This window comes from Lynx rufus, unplaced genomic scaffold, assembly GCF_022079265.1.
Source record: "Lynx rufus isolate CCGP_SWC_20201006 ecotype Redwood Valley unplaced genomic scaffold, mLynRuf1.p SCAF_11, whole genome shotgun sequence".
Lineage (NCBI taxonomy): Eukaryota > Metazoa > Chordata > Mammalia > Carnivora > Felidae > Lynx > Lynx rufus.
In genome coordinates this window covers 36,281,811-36,297,429 of record NW_025814825.1, presented here as the reverse complement: position 1 = coordinate 36,297,429, position 15,619 = coordinate 36,281,811, and the positions used below count along the sequence as shown (strand labels likewise).

The 15,619-nt window shown below is 44.6% G+C and overlaps 1 protein-coding gene across 4 annotated transcripts in view; it reads left to right on the top strand.

The window, feature by feature from the left end:
• The window catches only part of ALDH18A1 (aldehyde dehydrogenase 18 family member A1), a 41,871-nt gene extending 27,173 nt beyond the window's left edge, over positions 1-14,698 (top strand). For all 4 annotated transcript variants that reach the window (XM_047073209.1, XM_047073207.1, XM_047073208.1 and 1 more), the window contains exons 11-18: positions 546-639; positions 2,810-3,030; positions 5,584-5,721; positions 7,561-7,756; positions 7,862-7,983; positions 10,002-10,188; positions 11,214-11,309; positions 13,715-14,698. In XM_047073209.1, the coding sequence (XP_046929165.1) occupies positions 546-639; positions 2,810-3,030; positions 5,584-5,721; positions 7,561-7,756; positions 7,862-7,983; positions 10,002-10,188; positions 11,214-11,309; positions 13,715-13,896 (1,236 nt within the window). In that variant the 3' untranslated portion in view covers positions 13,897-14,698. The remainder of the gene's footprint in view (positions 1-545; positions 640-2,809; positions 3,031-5,583; positions 5,722-7,560; positions 7,757-7,861; positions 7,984-10,001; positions 10,189-11,213; positions 11,310-13,714) is intronic.
• The last annotated feature ends 921 nt before the right edge of the window (positions 14,699-15,619 follow it).

Sequence of the window (15,619 nt, the reverse complement as noted above, 5' to 3'; positions counted from 1 at the left end):
CTTCAGTGATCACACTGATTTGCCACACTTTTTAACCTAGGTGGGTTAAGGATTGAGATCCCTTCAAGCATCCAGGACTGGGTTTTCCCCTTTGAGTGAATTCATTAAATAAGTAATTGTCAAAATTGTCAAAATAAGTAATTGTCAAAATTTACTTAATAAATTATATAGCCAGTGAAACTGAGTATGCAGAGATGTATGTATCATGCCAATTCAAAATGCTAGCCCCCATCTTGGGTTTGGGGACTGACTGTATAATTCATTGTGCCTTTTCCCCACTACTGGGCCGTGGTCTGCTAATCATAATAATCAGGAATGGTAAAAGAGGAAGAAATACAAGAAGTAGAAGGAGATTAGTAGTGAGAGAGGAAGGAAAAAATGAGGGGAGCTGAGGTGTGTAATGGTTGATAGGATGTAAGGAGATTTCAGTCAATGATGACTTTGGATTTAGGAGCAAGGCCTGGCTCATTCAGAGGAGTAGATTTAATGGTATGGGTTCTTCTCGGATTAATGTATTTGCTTGTTTGTTTTACCTTTCTTCCTAGAGAGCAGAGATTATCCATCATCTGGCTGATCTGTTGACGGACCAGCGTGATGAGATCCTGTTAGCCAACAAGAAAGACTTGGAGGAGGCAGAGGGTAAGGACCACTCGATTTGGAGTCAGTGTTATGGAGGGTTTGGTTTTGGTTTTTGTTCTTTGTTTTACTAATAATTCTTACAGTGTAGTCTGCCTAAAGACAAGATTGTTATATGGGGCACCTGGGTGACTCAGTTGGCTAAGCGTCTGTCTTTAGCTCAGGTCATGATCTCATGGTTCATGGGTTTGAGCCCCACATCAAGCTCTGCGCTGTGTGGAGCCTGCTAGGGATTCTCTCTCTTACTCTTTCTCTGCCCCTCCCCTCCTCATGCTCTTTCTCTCTCTCTCTCTCTTAATAAATAAATAAAAACTTTTAGGAATGTAAAAAAAAAAAAAGATTGTTATAGAAGAAATTTTATATTATGCATCATTTTTATTAAAGGCAGCTTGCTAGTATTCAAATTATGCATACAATCTCCAGCTCCTTTCCCAGATACTCTAGTACAGCCCTCCAAAGGAGCTTTTTCTGTACCCACAGGTCATGAGCCATGGATACTATGGCAGTTTCAGGACAAAAAAGAAAAATACTGAGGACTATTTTAGACATTTCACTAATAGCACCCAACACCTACTAAGTAAGGCCTTTCTGTGTGAAGAAATCTTTGATGATAATCTTATACAGTTCTTTAAAGTAAAAGAATTAAGACCCACTGAGGTTAAAGCTGTTGCTCAAGGTCACACAATTAGTTATTGGCAGAAGTCTGACTTCTGACCTCAGTTCTGTCTCTCTGGAAATTCATAAGGACGCACAGTGGCTTACGATCAAAGTCCTGGCTATACATGAGCATGGTGGTCCCCTTTGACTTGCTAAGTCCTTTTCAGGAAATTTATCATAAGAAACTATTTCAAGAAGAGAAAACTGCTCTGTATGTAAAGATTCTTGGAGCAGGGTTATTTATCACACTGAAAACTGGAAACAACCTCAGTGTTTAACAACATAGGTCTGGTTAAATGTGTTAAGCTGTGTCAACTCAGTGGAGTATGTAGTAGTAATTACAACAGTTTTGGCAACATGGAAAGCAAATATGCATTGTGAGGTGGAAAACTAGAATGTAACATTTAACATGCACTGTGTTTGAAACTTGATATTAACACATAGGGAAAAGTGAAGAAAACGGATTGGTATAATTGGTTGGTAAAATGATGATTCAGCTTTTTTCTTAATATAAGGTAGGTTCCTCCTTTCCTAAGTAGAAAACTTTGTATTATTTTATCTTGGTGGGTGTGACTATAAAAAAGAAAGAAATTTTTCATCATCTCATTTCAACATTAACCATAGTAATGATTTGTGATATGTGATTCCACACGATTTTCCCTGGTACATATACATGTGTATATATGAATATGTGTGTGTGTGTGCAGAGAGAATCACACCATGCAAACAGTTGTATTTAAATTTAAAGAAAATTCTGAATATGAAATTACCATTATTAGGAGCACCTTGGTGGCTCCGTTGGTTAAGCATCCAACTCTTAATCTCAGTTCATGTCTTGATCTCAGGGTCATGAGTTTAAGCCCCATGTTGGGCTTTACACTGGCCATGAAGCCTACTTAAAAAAAGAAGAAAAAAGTGAACTTACTATAATTCTATTTAAGTTTTTATTTCAAAAGGAAACATCTTTATTGCTTCTGATTATAAAAATAAGGCAATCGTTATAAAACATTAAAATAATGCAGAAAGAGATCATCACTGTTCTTGATGGCTTCCAGACATCTCCACATGCATATATGCAATATTTGTTAAATAGGATATTATCATACATGCTCTTTTGTAGTTTATCTTCTTCAAAAACTATATCCTGGACAGCTTTCCATGTCAGTACATATAGATATTTGTAATAACTGCCTGGTAGTTCATTGTCTAAATGTTTAAGCAGAATTTGATTTTATTATGTAAATACTGTGACAAGTATCCTCATTACATGCAAGTTTGCTCATGCAAATGACAAATTTCTGGAATTGAATTTGCTGGCACAGAGGGTATTGGTGTACATACCTTTACGTGTGAAATATACTGCCAAAAGCCCCCTAGAAAAACTAAGTGGCATGTCATTGTCTTCTCAAGACCCGCTAAATTCGTGTCTATTCCTAACACAGTGCCGTGTGTTCGGTAAAGAGCTGCAGCCTGTCCAGAGCCACTCCTTTATCATGTGTTCCTCACACCTCTTCAGGGAGACTGGCAGCTCCTCTGCTGAAACGTTTGAGCCTCTCCACATCTAAATTGAACAGCCTGGCCATCGGTCTACGGCAGATCGCAGCCTCCTCACAGGACAGCGTGGGGCGTGTTTTGCGTCGAACCCGAATTGCCAAAAACTTGGAGCTAGAACAAGTGACTGTCCCAATTGGAGTCCTGCTGGTCATCTTTGAGTCTCGCCCAGACTGTCTACCCCAGGTATGTGCCTGCTATTGGGGTAGGGAAAGAATATATTTCAGGACCCAAAATCTTCCAAAGATGGTTTTCTTTTTTTCTTTTTTTGGTGAGAAGTTCTTATCTTTTTTTCTCTCCCAGAGATAAGTTTTTGAGACTTCTCAGGTGGTTCTTAAAGTAATTTATGTTATTGATTCTTCCAGTGATTCTAAAGTAGGTATTCATATGTCCATTTTACAGTTGAAGAAACTGAAGCTTATAGAAGTTACTATTCCTGTCACACTTATAACAGATGCATCTTCCCTAGCACAGTGCAGGAGCACATTTCTGTATGTCTTCACTCACTGGGGCACTGTGTTCCCTGACCAAAGAACCCCTGCTAGCTTACTGCAAGGTCATTCATATTGTAGCTGGTTTTCCCCATGTGAAAAAGACCCCTTTGTTCTCACTGTCACAGATGGCCTCCTGTAGGTAAATCTCTCAGGAAGAAGAACTTCCAGTAGTTAATGAAAACTAGAATGCAACCCTCTTTAAGGAATTTGACATATTACAGGCTAATGTTGAGAAATCATGTGTTTAAAAGATTTTTTCCAAGAAGCCATGCCTTGATACAGGGTGGCATTAGAGGGTTGTCCCACTGGTTACCCTAAACACTTTAAAATTTGGGGACAGTTTTCCCACCAGACTGACCAGTAGGATGATACCAGCTTTTTCTTTTCACTAGCCTCAAAATCTCAAAGAGAATATCTATTTAAAAACATAAAACAGGGGTGCCTGGCCAGCTCAGTCAGTAGAGTGTGCAGCTCTTGATCTCGGGGTTGTGGGTTCAAGCCCCATGTTGGGCATGGAGCCTACTTAAAATAAACAAATAAATATCTAAAGAAAAACAAAACAAAAACAGCACCTCTTTGCCATAGGGCACAGGGTGAGCACAGGAGCCTGAAATGCTTTGTGGTAAATATTCCCTGACATGACCTAAAACCAGATTGTTCACCCCATACCACGGGGTCTGTCCTCAGCCCCTGGTGGGTGCTGGCACACTGCCCCCTCTGGCCACACACCTGTTTGCAGAAATACCAAGTGAAAACTGTAGAACCCGAATCTGCTAGTAGGAATGAGTACGTGATGTTTTTTTGCTGCCTTTCATCCGTACTAACGGATACTTCACGTGGAGAAAGGTTTCTTCTCTAGCCAACTACAGCTCATGTTCCTCACCTGGGATCTTAACTCTGGATGGCATCACAGAATCCATGAATTGTAAAAAATTGTATGCAGTTCTGTGTGCTAGTGCATTTATATAGAGAAGATTTACATTACTTTTTATAAGGGGTCCATGAGCAACAAAACCAATAAAGGATTAAGAGCCACTAATTGAGATTAACATGCTCAGGCAAGGTATTTTAGTAAAGTTCCTTTTATTACATTATAAAAATGGGAAGATTTTCATTCATCCCAAGAACATTCAGGAAGTTAAACTTCAGGGGACTCCTGGGTGGCTCTGTCAGTTAAACATCCTAGACTCTTGGTTTCGCCTCAGGTCATGATCTCACAGTTCGTGAGTTCGAGCCCCACATTGGGCTCCACGCAGACAGTGCAGAACCTGCTTGGGATTCTCTCTGTCCCTCTCTTTCTGCCTTTCCCCCACGTGTGAGTGCATGCGTGCTTTCCCTCTCTCTCTCTCTCAAAATAAATATATAAACTTTAAAAAAAAAGTTAAGCTTTAGGCCTTAGATGATCAGGTTAGAGTCATTAACTCTTTGCTTTAAGAGGGTAACTAACCCTCCTCCTGGGTGGTCTGCTTTTTCACTGGAGTATTTCTGCAAACAGGTGTGTGCCCAGAGGAGGGCAGTGTGCCTGCACCAGCCAGGGGCTGAGGACAGATCCCGTGGTATGGGAGTCCTTGGTGAACAAGCTGGTTTTAGGTCATGTCAGGGAGTATTCACCGCAAAGCATTTCAGGCTCCTGTGCTCACCCTGTGCTCCCTACTTGTGCTCCTTTCCCAGAAATCTCCACCACAGCTTGTCCAGGGTCTGACGGGTCTCTAGTCTGCTCCAGGTTCTCAGCACCAACATTTAGAGCTCTCAGAATAGTTACAGGACCAGAGGAAAATGTGGCCAGAGAGGCCACCCAGCCTCAGCCAGAGGCAGCTAAGCTCCCTGTCCTCCACCAGGGCCCAAGTGGGAAGGGGGCCATGTGACGCTGGCCACTTAGGTTACTTTGCTAATGGTGCTAAGGAAGCTATATAGTTTAGTTCCTGAGATTGGGTGCTTTGGCTCTGGAGTCAAGACTTCTGGCCCTGCCAGTTATAAGCTATGAGACTGGGGAGTCACCAACTTCTCTGGGCTTCAGTGTCCTTATCTGTAAAGCAGGAGATAAAACAAGTATTTAATTCACTGGAATATCATGAAGTTTGAACAGATTAGGCCTTATAAGGGCCTAATGACAGGCCTTATAAAAGTGCTCAGCAAACACTGTTAATATATAATAATCACTATAGTATATAAAGTGCTCAGTGAATGCTGTTATTATTACTGCATTTTCTCTTTGGTTCACTGCTCTCTCCCCTTTGATCTGCAGGTGGCAGCCTTGGCTATAGCAAGTGGTAATGGCTTATTACTCAAAGGAGGGAAGGAGGCCACACACAGCAACCGGATTCTTCATCTTTTGGCCCAAGAGGCCCTCTCAATCCATGGAGTCAAGGAGGCCATACAGCTGGTAGGTCCCTGGGAATGAGCCACATCAGACCCAGAGGGGTTGCGTTTGGCGTTTGGGTGTTTGAAGCAAAGCTTACTTAGGTCACGTAAGGCCAAGCCATTTTTATAGGCAAGCTTGACCGGAACAGGGGCTTCCTGGTCCACATGGGTTTTCAGTGGCTTAGTGATTTAGGGCAAGTCAGATGAGACAGATTTTATGAAAGTTTGTCATAAACCATCGTGCAGCATGTAAGAATGAGGTCATGCTATTATCATTTATTGTTATTATGCTCATTATTTTAACCACTGTCTCACTCTCCTCAGTCATCAGGTGGAGTTTTTGAACTAGACAGTAGTAGGTACAGCTTACTGAAAACTTGCTGTGGGCAAGGCAATTCCCATCCGTTGTCTCATTTAGTCTTCACATAAACCATAACAGGAATGTGCCATCAGAATGAGGGGGATAAACAGGCTCAGTGGTGAAAGTAACTCACCTAAAATCATGCAGTCTGTTGTAAAGTTTACATTTGAACCTGGGCTAATTCCAGATCCTTCTCTTTCTCCATCAAGGCCTACTTACTCTGACATTCCAGGATTCTGCTGGTTGCTGGGGCAGTGTTTATAAACCCACTGCATTACGTGCCCCATAACAGGAATTGGGTTTTTTTGGTTTTTTGGTTTTTTTTATGTCACCACAGGGGGTGGAAAGGGCACAGATTTTAGGGATTCAGATCCCAGCTCTACCACATCCTACCTTAATCAGATGGGTTTCCTCCCACCCCCACCCTCTTCTTATTGACGTATAACATCCATACAGTAAAGTATACAAATCTTACCTGAAAAACTCTGTGACTTTATCCAAATATCCCCATACACACATACGTAGCCACCAGCCATATCCAACTGTGGAACACTTCTAGCACCCCAGAAGGCTCCCTTGTGCCCTTCCTGATCAGTATGCCCCACCACCACCAAGTAGCCCCTTATTTACTTCTTTCACATTCACCTTTCGCTTATTCTTGAACTTCATTATAAATGGAGTCATACAAAATACACTCTTCCGTGTTATGTTTCTTTTGTGTATCTTTGTGTCTGTGAGAACCATCCATATTGTTACATCCAGCAGTAGTTTTCTCTTTTTATCACCATGTGGTATTCCATGTATGTGTGTATACTGCAGTTATCCTTTCTTTTGTTGGCTAACTTTTGGGTTGTTTCCAGTTTTGGGTTATGCAGAAAAAAATTTTACAAACGTTCTCATACGTATGTATTTGTGTTTCTCCTGTAAATAACATGACCATATGGGTGAATTAAAAATCAAGGGGAAGAGAAAAGGCCATCATCATCTCAGTGTCCTGAAACCAGGGCTTCACCCCAGGGGAGAGCTTGTCAGCGGCACCCGTGGAGAACCAGGACTCCTTAGCAAGACCCAGCCGGTCCTGAAGGCTGTGGTTGGAGAAGCCACAGGGCAGCACCTCCGTTGTGAGCCTCCTGGCCAGCCATAATCTGTAGCTCCTCTGACTTCCAGAGGTAGCACTTGGTACCTTGGTACCATTTTGAAAATTATCTGCCCTGAGTTGCGGTGCATTGTGTCCTAGTCGTATCTTTCCTGCTAGACTCTGAGCTCTTAGACAGCTGGGACATGTCCTCCTGTTTTGTAATGCAGAGCACAGCACCTAATGTGTAGTGTTTGGTTAAGTAGTTGGTAGATGATATCAGGACTCTTATTTTTGGAATAAGTTTTCACAGCACCTGATTTAGTTCTCCCGAGGTACAGACTTTTATCCGTAAAAGGGGTGCTGCTACTTTGTATTTCATGGGTCAGATGTCATTTTTCTGTTTTTATTCTCTACCTCTTCAGGTGAATACCAGAGAAGAAGTGGAAGATCTTTGTCGCCTAGATAAAATGATAGATCTGATTATTCCACGTGGCTCTTCCCAGCTGGTCAGAGATATCCAGAAAGCTGCTAAGGGGATCCCGGTGATGGGACACAGTGAGGGGATCTGCCACATGTATGTGGATTCAGAGGCCAGCGTCGATAAAGCCACCAGACTGGGTGAGCTAGATGGGGCCTCTGCTGTGTGCAGGCAGAATATTTACAAGAGCCTCTGTGACTTGGGAGCATGTTAAGAGAAACAATTATTTGTCTTCCTTCTTTCAGTCCGAGACTCTAAATGTGAATATCCAGCTGCCTGTAATGCTTTGGAGACTCTGTTAATTCACCGAGATCTGCTGAGAACACCATTATTTGACCAGATCATTGACATGCTGAGAGTGGAACAGGTACAAGTGCACAGGACTCCTGTGTCCCTTCCTGTCTTCCATTTTGAGATTTAGAAGCCTGTGGGTAGCTGCCTTACCATTTAAGGCAATTTAAGAAGCAATACTTTTGAGCATCTGCTGTGTATGGAGTTCTGTGCTAAGTACACAGAGAGGAGTAAAACCTATCCCTGCCTTCTCACAGTCTAGTAGATAGAAGAAACCCATGCTCACATAGCTGTATTACAAAGTGGAATGTGGTAAGTGCTAAGAGAGGTCAAAGATAAGACAGATCACATGGCAGCCCACTAAAAGGACTGTTTCTGGAACCATTTATTCAGGCGGCATAGTTTAAAGTTTATGTTTCTGAACACACGTTTCTGTTGGATTTGGTTTGAAAAGATTGCGCAGAAAAGTTTTCAAACCAGAAATTTATAGGTGTCCACCTTGCCACTAGGGCCTTCAATTAACCAATATTAATGTACTTAATACAGTGGTATTTGGGAGTCCACAATTTGTATGATGTTCTCTCTGGAATATTTTATTACCATTCCATTGAGGTTATAAAAACCAGTGCCAGTAAGTTTCACACAAGTGTATATTCCATCTTAAATTCCTAATTGCACAAAAAAAAAAAAAAAAAAGATGCTCTCCAGGCAAAAATGGATAGTCTTAAGCTTTCTGGCAGAACACATTGTAAGCTTTAATATCTGATGCCATGGCACCCTTTCAGAATTATGTAAATAAACACAGTATCTGGATAAAGTGGCTGCTGGCCTTGGTTGCTTTGACCCTGAGTGTGTGTCACTTCCCTTTCATCCTTTAGCTGGAAAAGAAGGCTCTAGTCAGCTTGTAAATGGACATGGTCCCTGTGAGAACCTGAAAGGATTGTTTTGAAAATGAAAATACACCACAAATTAAAATGGGGTCACATCACATGATCACTCATGTTTGGAGCCTTACTTGACATTACTGGCACCTATGTATGCCAAACACCACACTGGACTGGGCTGGACTAGACAGGAGGAAACTCTCCTTTAGCCAGGAATAAACCCCTCCAGTCCTGATTCAGACACAAACCTATGATATTCTTAGTCATTCAAGTCAAGATTGCCTTGAAATTCCTCAGATCAACATCAGTCAATGTGTGTACATCATCTTTGTGTTGCGGGAGGTAAACCAGCAGGGTGACTTGCCCAGAGTGAGGGCTCAGGGATGGGTTTCCTGTCCACGAAGAAGGTGGTTGGACCCTAGGCCCGGAGAAAGTGGGGTTGCAGGTAGAAGGGCCTCAGGAGCAACAAGAACAGGACATGCTCTGCTTGTTGTAACTTGAGCAAACGCAAAAGCTTGGTCCCAAAGAACCAAGCCATGGGAGGTCTCAGAGAGTGAAGCCTAAGTGGGATCAGACTTATGACTGGGGCCTTCGGTGACCAGCCTCCAGTTCTTAAATTCCTCCAGCCAGGAGCAGGATGGTGCTGAGCTGAGCCTAGAGCTGGGGCCTGACTGACAAAGTTGGAAATCTGACAGGTAACCATGGTTTGAGGCGGTTGGTTACCAAGTGCTCTTTTCCTCTGAAGCACACTTAGGACTTATCCAGAGAGAAGGGAGTAGAAATATATACAGGCCATCTCCTCCTTTCCATGTGAGTCCAAGACTACGTGTCCCGTATGCAGGGAATGGGATTTTTATAGCCAAGTGTTCATTTTAGTAAGATGCCAGCAGTCAAGGCTTATGTCAGTAGCCTGTTAAATGCCTTGCACATTCTTAACATTCAAAGGCTTCCTGCTTAAATCCCTGCTCCAGTTTTACTGAAGGCCCATTGCTGGCAAGTGGCCAGTCAGCATTTTCGAAAGCAGAGCATCCTGGAGGGTGGTGGGCGGCTCCTAAAAGGAAGTCGAAGGCTGGTTTAGTTGTCCAGGCCACGGCAGCCACGGGCTCCTCCCCTGCAGGCTCATCTGGCTGTTTGATTCTAGACGAAGAAGAGTGAACTGACTGACTGCTCTTGGGTTTATATTGTTACCCCTCGACTTCCTCTGTTCCAGGTGAAAATTCACGCGGGCCCCAAGTTTGCCTCCTATCTGACCTTCAGCCCCTCCGAAGTTAAGTCCCTCCGAACTGAGTATGGGGACCTGGAATTGTGCATTGAAGTGGTGGACAGCGTCCAGGAGGCCATCGACCACATCCACAAGTATGGCAGCTCGCACACAGATGTCATCGTCACGGAGAACGGTCAGTGTGCGTGTGCACACGTGCTTCAAGTGTGCAGCACCTGCTTTTTCTGCTTTGGTCTCCGTGGGGTCCAGCACCTCTCAGCCCTTCTGGCTGCAGGAAAGCATAGTCTGAATACACTAATGATAATACCTGGCGTTGGTTGGATTCACGGGTCTGCTGCGTGCTCTCACATCTGCCACATTATATTGTCACAGCAGCCCCAGGGGAGGAGGTGGGGAAGAGATGGTTAGCTCCACTCTGAAGATGACTCCCTCTGTGTCACAGGTATTACCTTTGAACTTCTACAGCAGTCTTTCCGGGTTATGGGAATAAACCCATTTACAGCTGAGGAAACCTAGGCTCGGGAGGTTAAGGGCAGAAGCAGCTCACCACACTCATTCACTCCACAGATAAGTACTGAGAGATACACGTAGGTGTCAGGCACTGGAGGCCCAGCAGTAAAGGCAGCCAGTGGTAAATGGCCTCCTCCGAGGATCTACAGACGGTTTATTGGGGAATCACAACACCACCAGTTTGAATAGCTGACGTTTACTGAGCACTTACGTGTGCTAGGCTCTGGGATGAGTGCTTTGTGGATGCCAAGTCATTTTATTCTCTATACAACCCTGTGAGCTAGGTAATATTGCCAGTCTGCATTTTGCTCTGGCACAGAGAGCTTCAGAAACCTGCCCAAGGTCACCCAGCTATTGAGTGTGGAATTGGAATTCAGACTTAGGCATTCTCACACTGGAGCCTGTAAATAATATAGTCAGGCCATTGCAGCATCAAGGGTATGTCTACAGGAGGAGATCTGGACTCCAACCCAGTCTTTCCCAGGCAGCTACTCTTTCCATAACAGGGACTGATGAAGCTGGTTAACCTTCTTCCTCTTTAGACTTTTTACAGGTCTGCGTGTTTAATGTGTGGAGAAGCTCTTCAGGGGCCTGGGCCCAGCCCCGATCAGTCACCAGTGCATGACTGGAAGGAGGGATGTTCTCCATGGGTTGGTCACCTTAACTCGGTTTCTTCTCTTTATGCTGCAGAGAAAACAGCAGAGTTCTTCCTCCAGCATGTAGATAGTGCCTGTGTGTTCTGGAATGCCAGCACTCGCTTCTCTGATGGCTACCGCTTTGGACTGGGTAAGAAAGATTCTGGTCATGAGAGAAAGGAGACCCTTTGTGAATCACTATGTGGTACAAAGAGCATAGTGAGGGTGGAGGAGACACCTCTGCTTTACAGTCACATGCTTGATCAAGATGATAGGGACAGAATTGTGGGAGGGAGGTTGATGAGAAAGAATAGTAACAACAATGAGCCAGGAGAAGTCCTGTCTGTAAGCATTTTGCATGCTAAGAAGGTAGGTACTTGTCTTTTCTTTTTCATAGTTCTTTGAGATTCAGAGAAGTGAAGTAACTTGCCCAAAGTCACCCAGCTGTCTTTTAGACCCAAATTTGTACAAGTCCAAAGCCTGGGTTGCTCCCACTACTGTATGGCAGACCACAGCATGTCCACATGCACAGGTTGTGACAGGTGTACATGCCAAGGTCTCTCAAGAGCACTGCTGTGGCAGACTTATTGCTTCAAAGAGACGTAGCCAGGTTGCCTGAGAGTGAGGAGTTCCCCATGAGGACAGGACATAAGAAGGGTTAATACGTATGCTGGGCATTGGAAATAAACAGGTGAGCCCAGAGGTGCAAGGGTGACTTCTAAAACAGACCTCTGAAATAAAAAGCTTCAGAAAGACACCCTCTCCCCTTCTGTTTAGAAATAAAACCTCCAGGGGCACCTGGCTGGCTTAGTCAGTGGAGCATGCGACTCTTGATTTCCGGGTTGGCAGTTCAAGCCCCGCATTGGTATAGAGATTACTTAAAAATAAAATCTTAAAAAAAATTTTTTTTTAATAAAAAGAAAGAAAATCTCTATTCCCCAGTATAAGGATTTTTCAGTGTCTGGTTTTCAGGGGTGCCATTATACAGAGCTCCAGTAAGGCATTTATGACACATCTGAGCATTATTTCAACACTGAAAATAAAACATTTTAATCTTTCTGAACTCTTAAATAGATGATCTGCCTAGAGAAGTACTTCTCATTGAATTACAGAAGGTAGTTAAAGAGAATTTTACTCAGTTATTCTTAATCATTAGACCCTTTGTCGTTAGTTGCCTGTTTCTGTTATGTTGGGCTTTTGATTTAATTATATCAGTTGCACTGATTTTTGTATCCCATGTTATTGGAAGAAGAAATAGCAGCATACTTTCAAGGACTGAGGTGCCCAGGTTTCAACTGAAAGCCCACGATAGCGGAGAGCAAAAGTCCATTGTCTCCATCGCCTACATAGAGCAAACACTCAAACGCTGGTTGAGTTAAATTCTTATGAAGCGCATTGATAACAGTGACAGGTGATGTTTATTGAGCATTTACATATTCCTTGCACTGTGCTAAGTATATCACATGCATTGTCTCAGTTCTACATGACAGATTCTATTATTTTCCTCATTTTCCAAGTGAATTGAAGCACGAGAGACAGGCAACATGCCCGACGTCATGAGGTCTCTACGCTATTAAAGCAGAATTTGAATCCAGTGGTCACATGGTCCATGCCAGCCACCACCCCCAAGCACAACCCCACTCAGGTGTCTCTGCCCCTGCTGGTCTCTGCCTGCACCACCTCTCCACCTGCCCCTCCCCTGCCCATCTCCTTGTCACTGTTCAGCTTTTGGAGGCTGTCCCTAACCACTCCACCTGTGTGAAGGCCACCCTGCCCACACGGTCTGTCACAGCACCCTTCCCTGCACTCCCATCACCACATGAAATCATTTGCTGAACCGTTCTTTGGCTGCCTTGCCCACAAAAGTATAAGCTCCATGAAAACACCACCTCACGTCATTTATTCACCACTGCCTCCCCCAGGCCCAGCACGGTGCCTTGTACATAGTACTTGCTCAGTAAAGTTGTGACACACAAGGGAACCCTGCCTCCACTGTGTACCATGCAGAACGCCCACCTAGACTCAGGAAGACCCTTAATGCCCGAAGTCTAGGCCTAGAGCAAGAGAGAAGGAAAATGAGCAGTCACCTCTTGTGTATTCAGTAACTGTCAAATGAGTCATGTGCTAAGAATTCTGGGGGATACTGAGAACATGTCCCTTACATTCTGGAACTTAAAGTTTGGGGGAAATGTTCTTCATCTTTATACTGGACATTGTTGTGTACCTCAAAAAATGCCCAAATGTCAAATTGTGATACATAGTCCAGACCCTAAGCAGATATCAGAGCCAGCACTCCTAGTCTTGTCAAAATGCATTTGGGATAAAAGTGCACAAAAGAGGCCCACACAGTGTGTTTCATTAGGAGGGGACTCCATTGTGATTCATAGTAACCAGAGAGCACATTGACAGGGACCATGGAACTCAGGCGGGTCTGGGGAGGATGGAGTGGGCAGGGCGAGAGGGTGCCAGGTCGGGAGAAGAGAGAGCTGTGGGTCTGGTGGACGGACAGGAAGCGGAGGCTGGGGAAGCCGCAGCCTCATCCGTGCTTTTTCTCAGGAGCTGAGGTGGGCATCAGTACGTCACGGATCCACGCACGGGGACCAGTAGGATTGGAGGGACTGCTCACTACAAAGTGGCTACTGCGGGGGCAGGACCACGTGGTCTCCGATTTCTCTGAGCATGGAAGTTTGAAATATCTTCACGAGAACCTCCCTGTGCCTCAGAGAAACACCAACTGAGAAGAGCTGGGAAGGATTCAAGAGGTCTTCACAGTTAAGATGGTCTTAAGCATCTCGTCGTGTCCTGGATGAGCCAGGTGCCATCTCCCACTTCCTAGAAGGGTCTGCCTCTGGGAAAGTGTACCACGAAGCTTTTGGGCTCAGTGTGACAACACCGCTCTTGGCTAACGCGCGTATTCCAATTCACCCTTCTCTACGTTAGAAAATAACCACCGTGGACGGGGACTTTGCTTCTCACAGTCCAGTTCCCTGCAAGGATAGAAGCAGAAAGGTGCAGCTTCCCCCCATAAAAGGCAATGGAAAATCATGGCCACTTTTACCTTTTTATCGCCTCAATGAGGTAATGTCTCCCCTGGCGTTTGGTTGGCGCTAGAGCCCATCACACCTAATATGTCTTTCCACATTTCATTTCTTCACGCTTACAGTCAGTTTCAGAAAGGAAAGATTTGGAATTTAGAAGAGGGGCAGCTCTCCTTTTTGGCATTCTCATCAGAAACAGTTGCAAAAATGGACTGAATCATTTCCACCAGGAAGATTGACTTTTTGTATTTATTGTGGAGTAAATCTACGGAAGCATTCCAGATGCTCACCCCTGTCTGGACCCAGAGGACCCAGCGTTACCCAGAATGCAGTTGGAACCTGGAGCTGCGAGTCCCAGGAAGAAGTACCTATAGCAATCATGCTTGAAATTTTTATATGAATTACTTTGTCTCCTGCCCTTTCCCTCCAAAACAAAAATTAAAGGGTTATTTTAATACTTTGGATTCCTCCCCCTTTTTGAGAAATAAAGTTCTTATGAAAAGCCTGTGTGCATGGTTAACGTTCTCGTCCTTACTTGTCGTTGCCCTCTTCTTCCTCTGCCCTCCCCGTGGTCCTCACACCCCGCTGTTATGCACTGGCTCTTCTCTGGAAGTTGGTTGGGGAGGGTCCATCTGCTACATGTGTCAATGGAGGCGGTACAGGCAGATCTCAGGACGGACCCAGACTGAGAGAGGGGGAAGGGAAACAGGAGATGGAGCCCAGGAGCATAAGGACTGAAAACGGGAAGGACTGAAGAGCGGCTACGTACGGCACAGATGTGCTGCCATTGTGCCAAGGTCCACACAGCGTCCACTTGGCCACAGCCCCAGCCGACATCCTTAGTTCACTTTGGATGACCCTCCCTCCCTCCATCTAGCTCCTGTTTTATTAGGGTCCCTGGTGCCTGATGGTCTGCAGTTGAAAGCTTTCTTGTCTCGTGGGGGTCCTCCCAAAGAAATACGCACTCACTTCTATGCTTCTTATCCTCTGAGGATGTCTTATGAGCACAGGAATTACAGTGTCGTGTGGAACATGTTCCCAGACTCGTTCCAAACTCTACTTCACATCCAGACCCTTAGATGGTCTGGCAAGCCACCCTGCCTGCCCTGCCCTCTGAATGGGGAATTCTGGCATAGCTTGCCTGAAAAGGCAATAAACAAAGTCCTGCTTAACTGTATGGCAAATACCACAATCAGCTCCCATCCAGACAACAAATACCCCTGGAGTCAAAAATAGAAAGTGACCCAAGAAGGCCAGGGCCCTTGGGGAAGACTCCACTGAGGAGGCAGGCCTGGATCTGGGCCCTGCGCAAGATGAGTCACAGGAGTAAGGAGTGGGCAGGGCATTCAGGCAGGGGACTGGTGCAGGCAGAAGTCCAGAGCTAGGGATGGAACACAAGTCTGGAGCAGCGAATACGCTGACG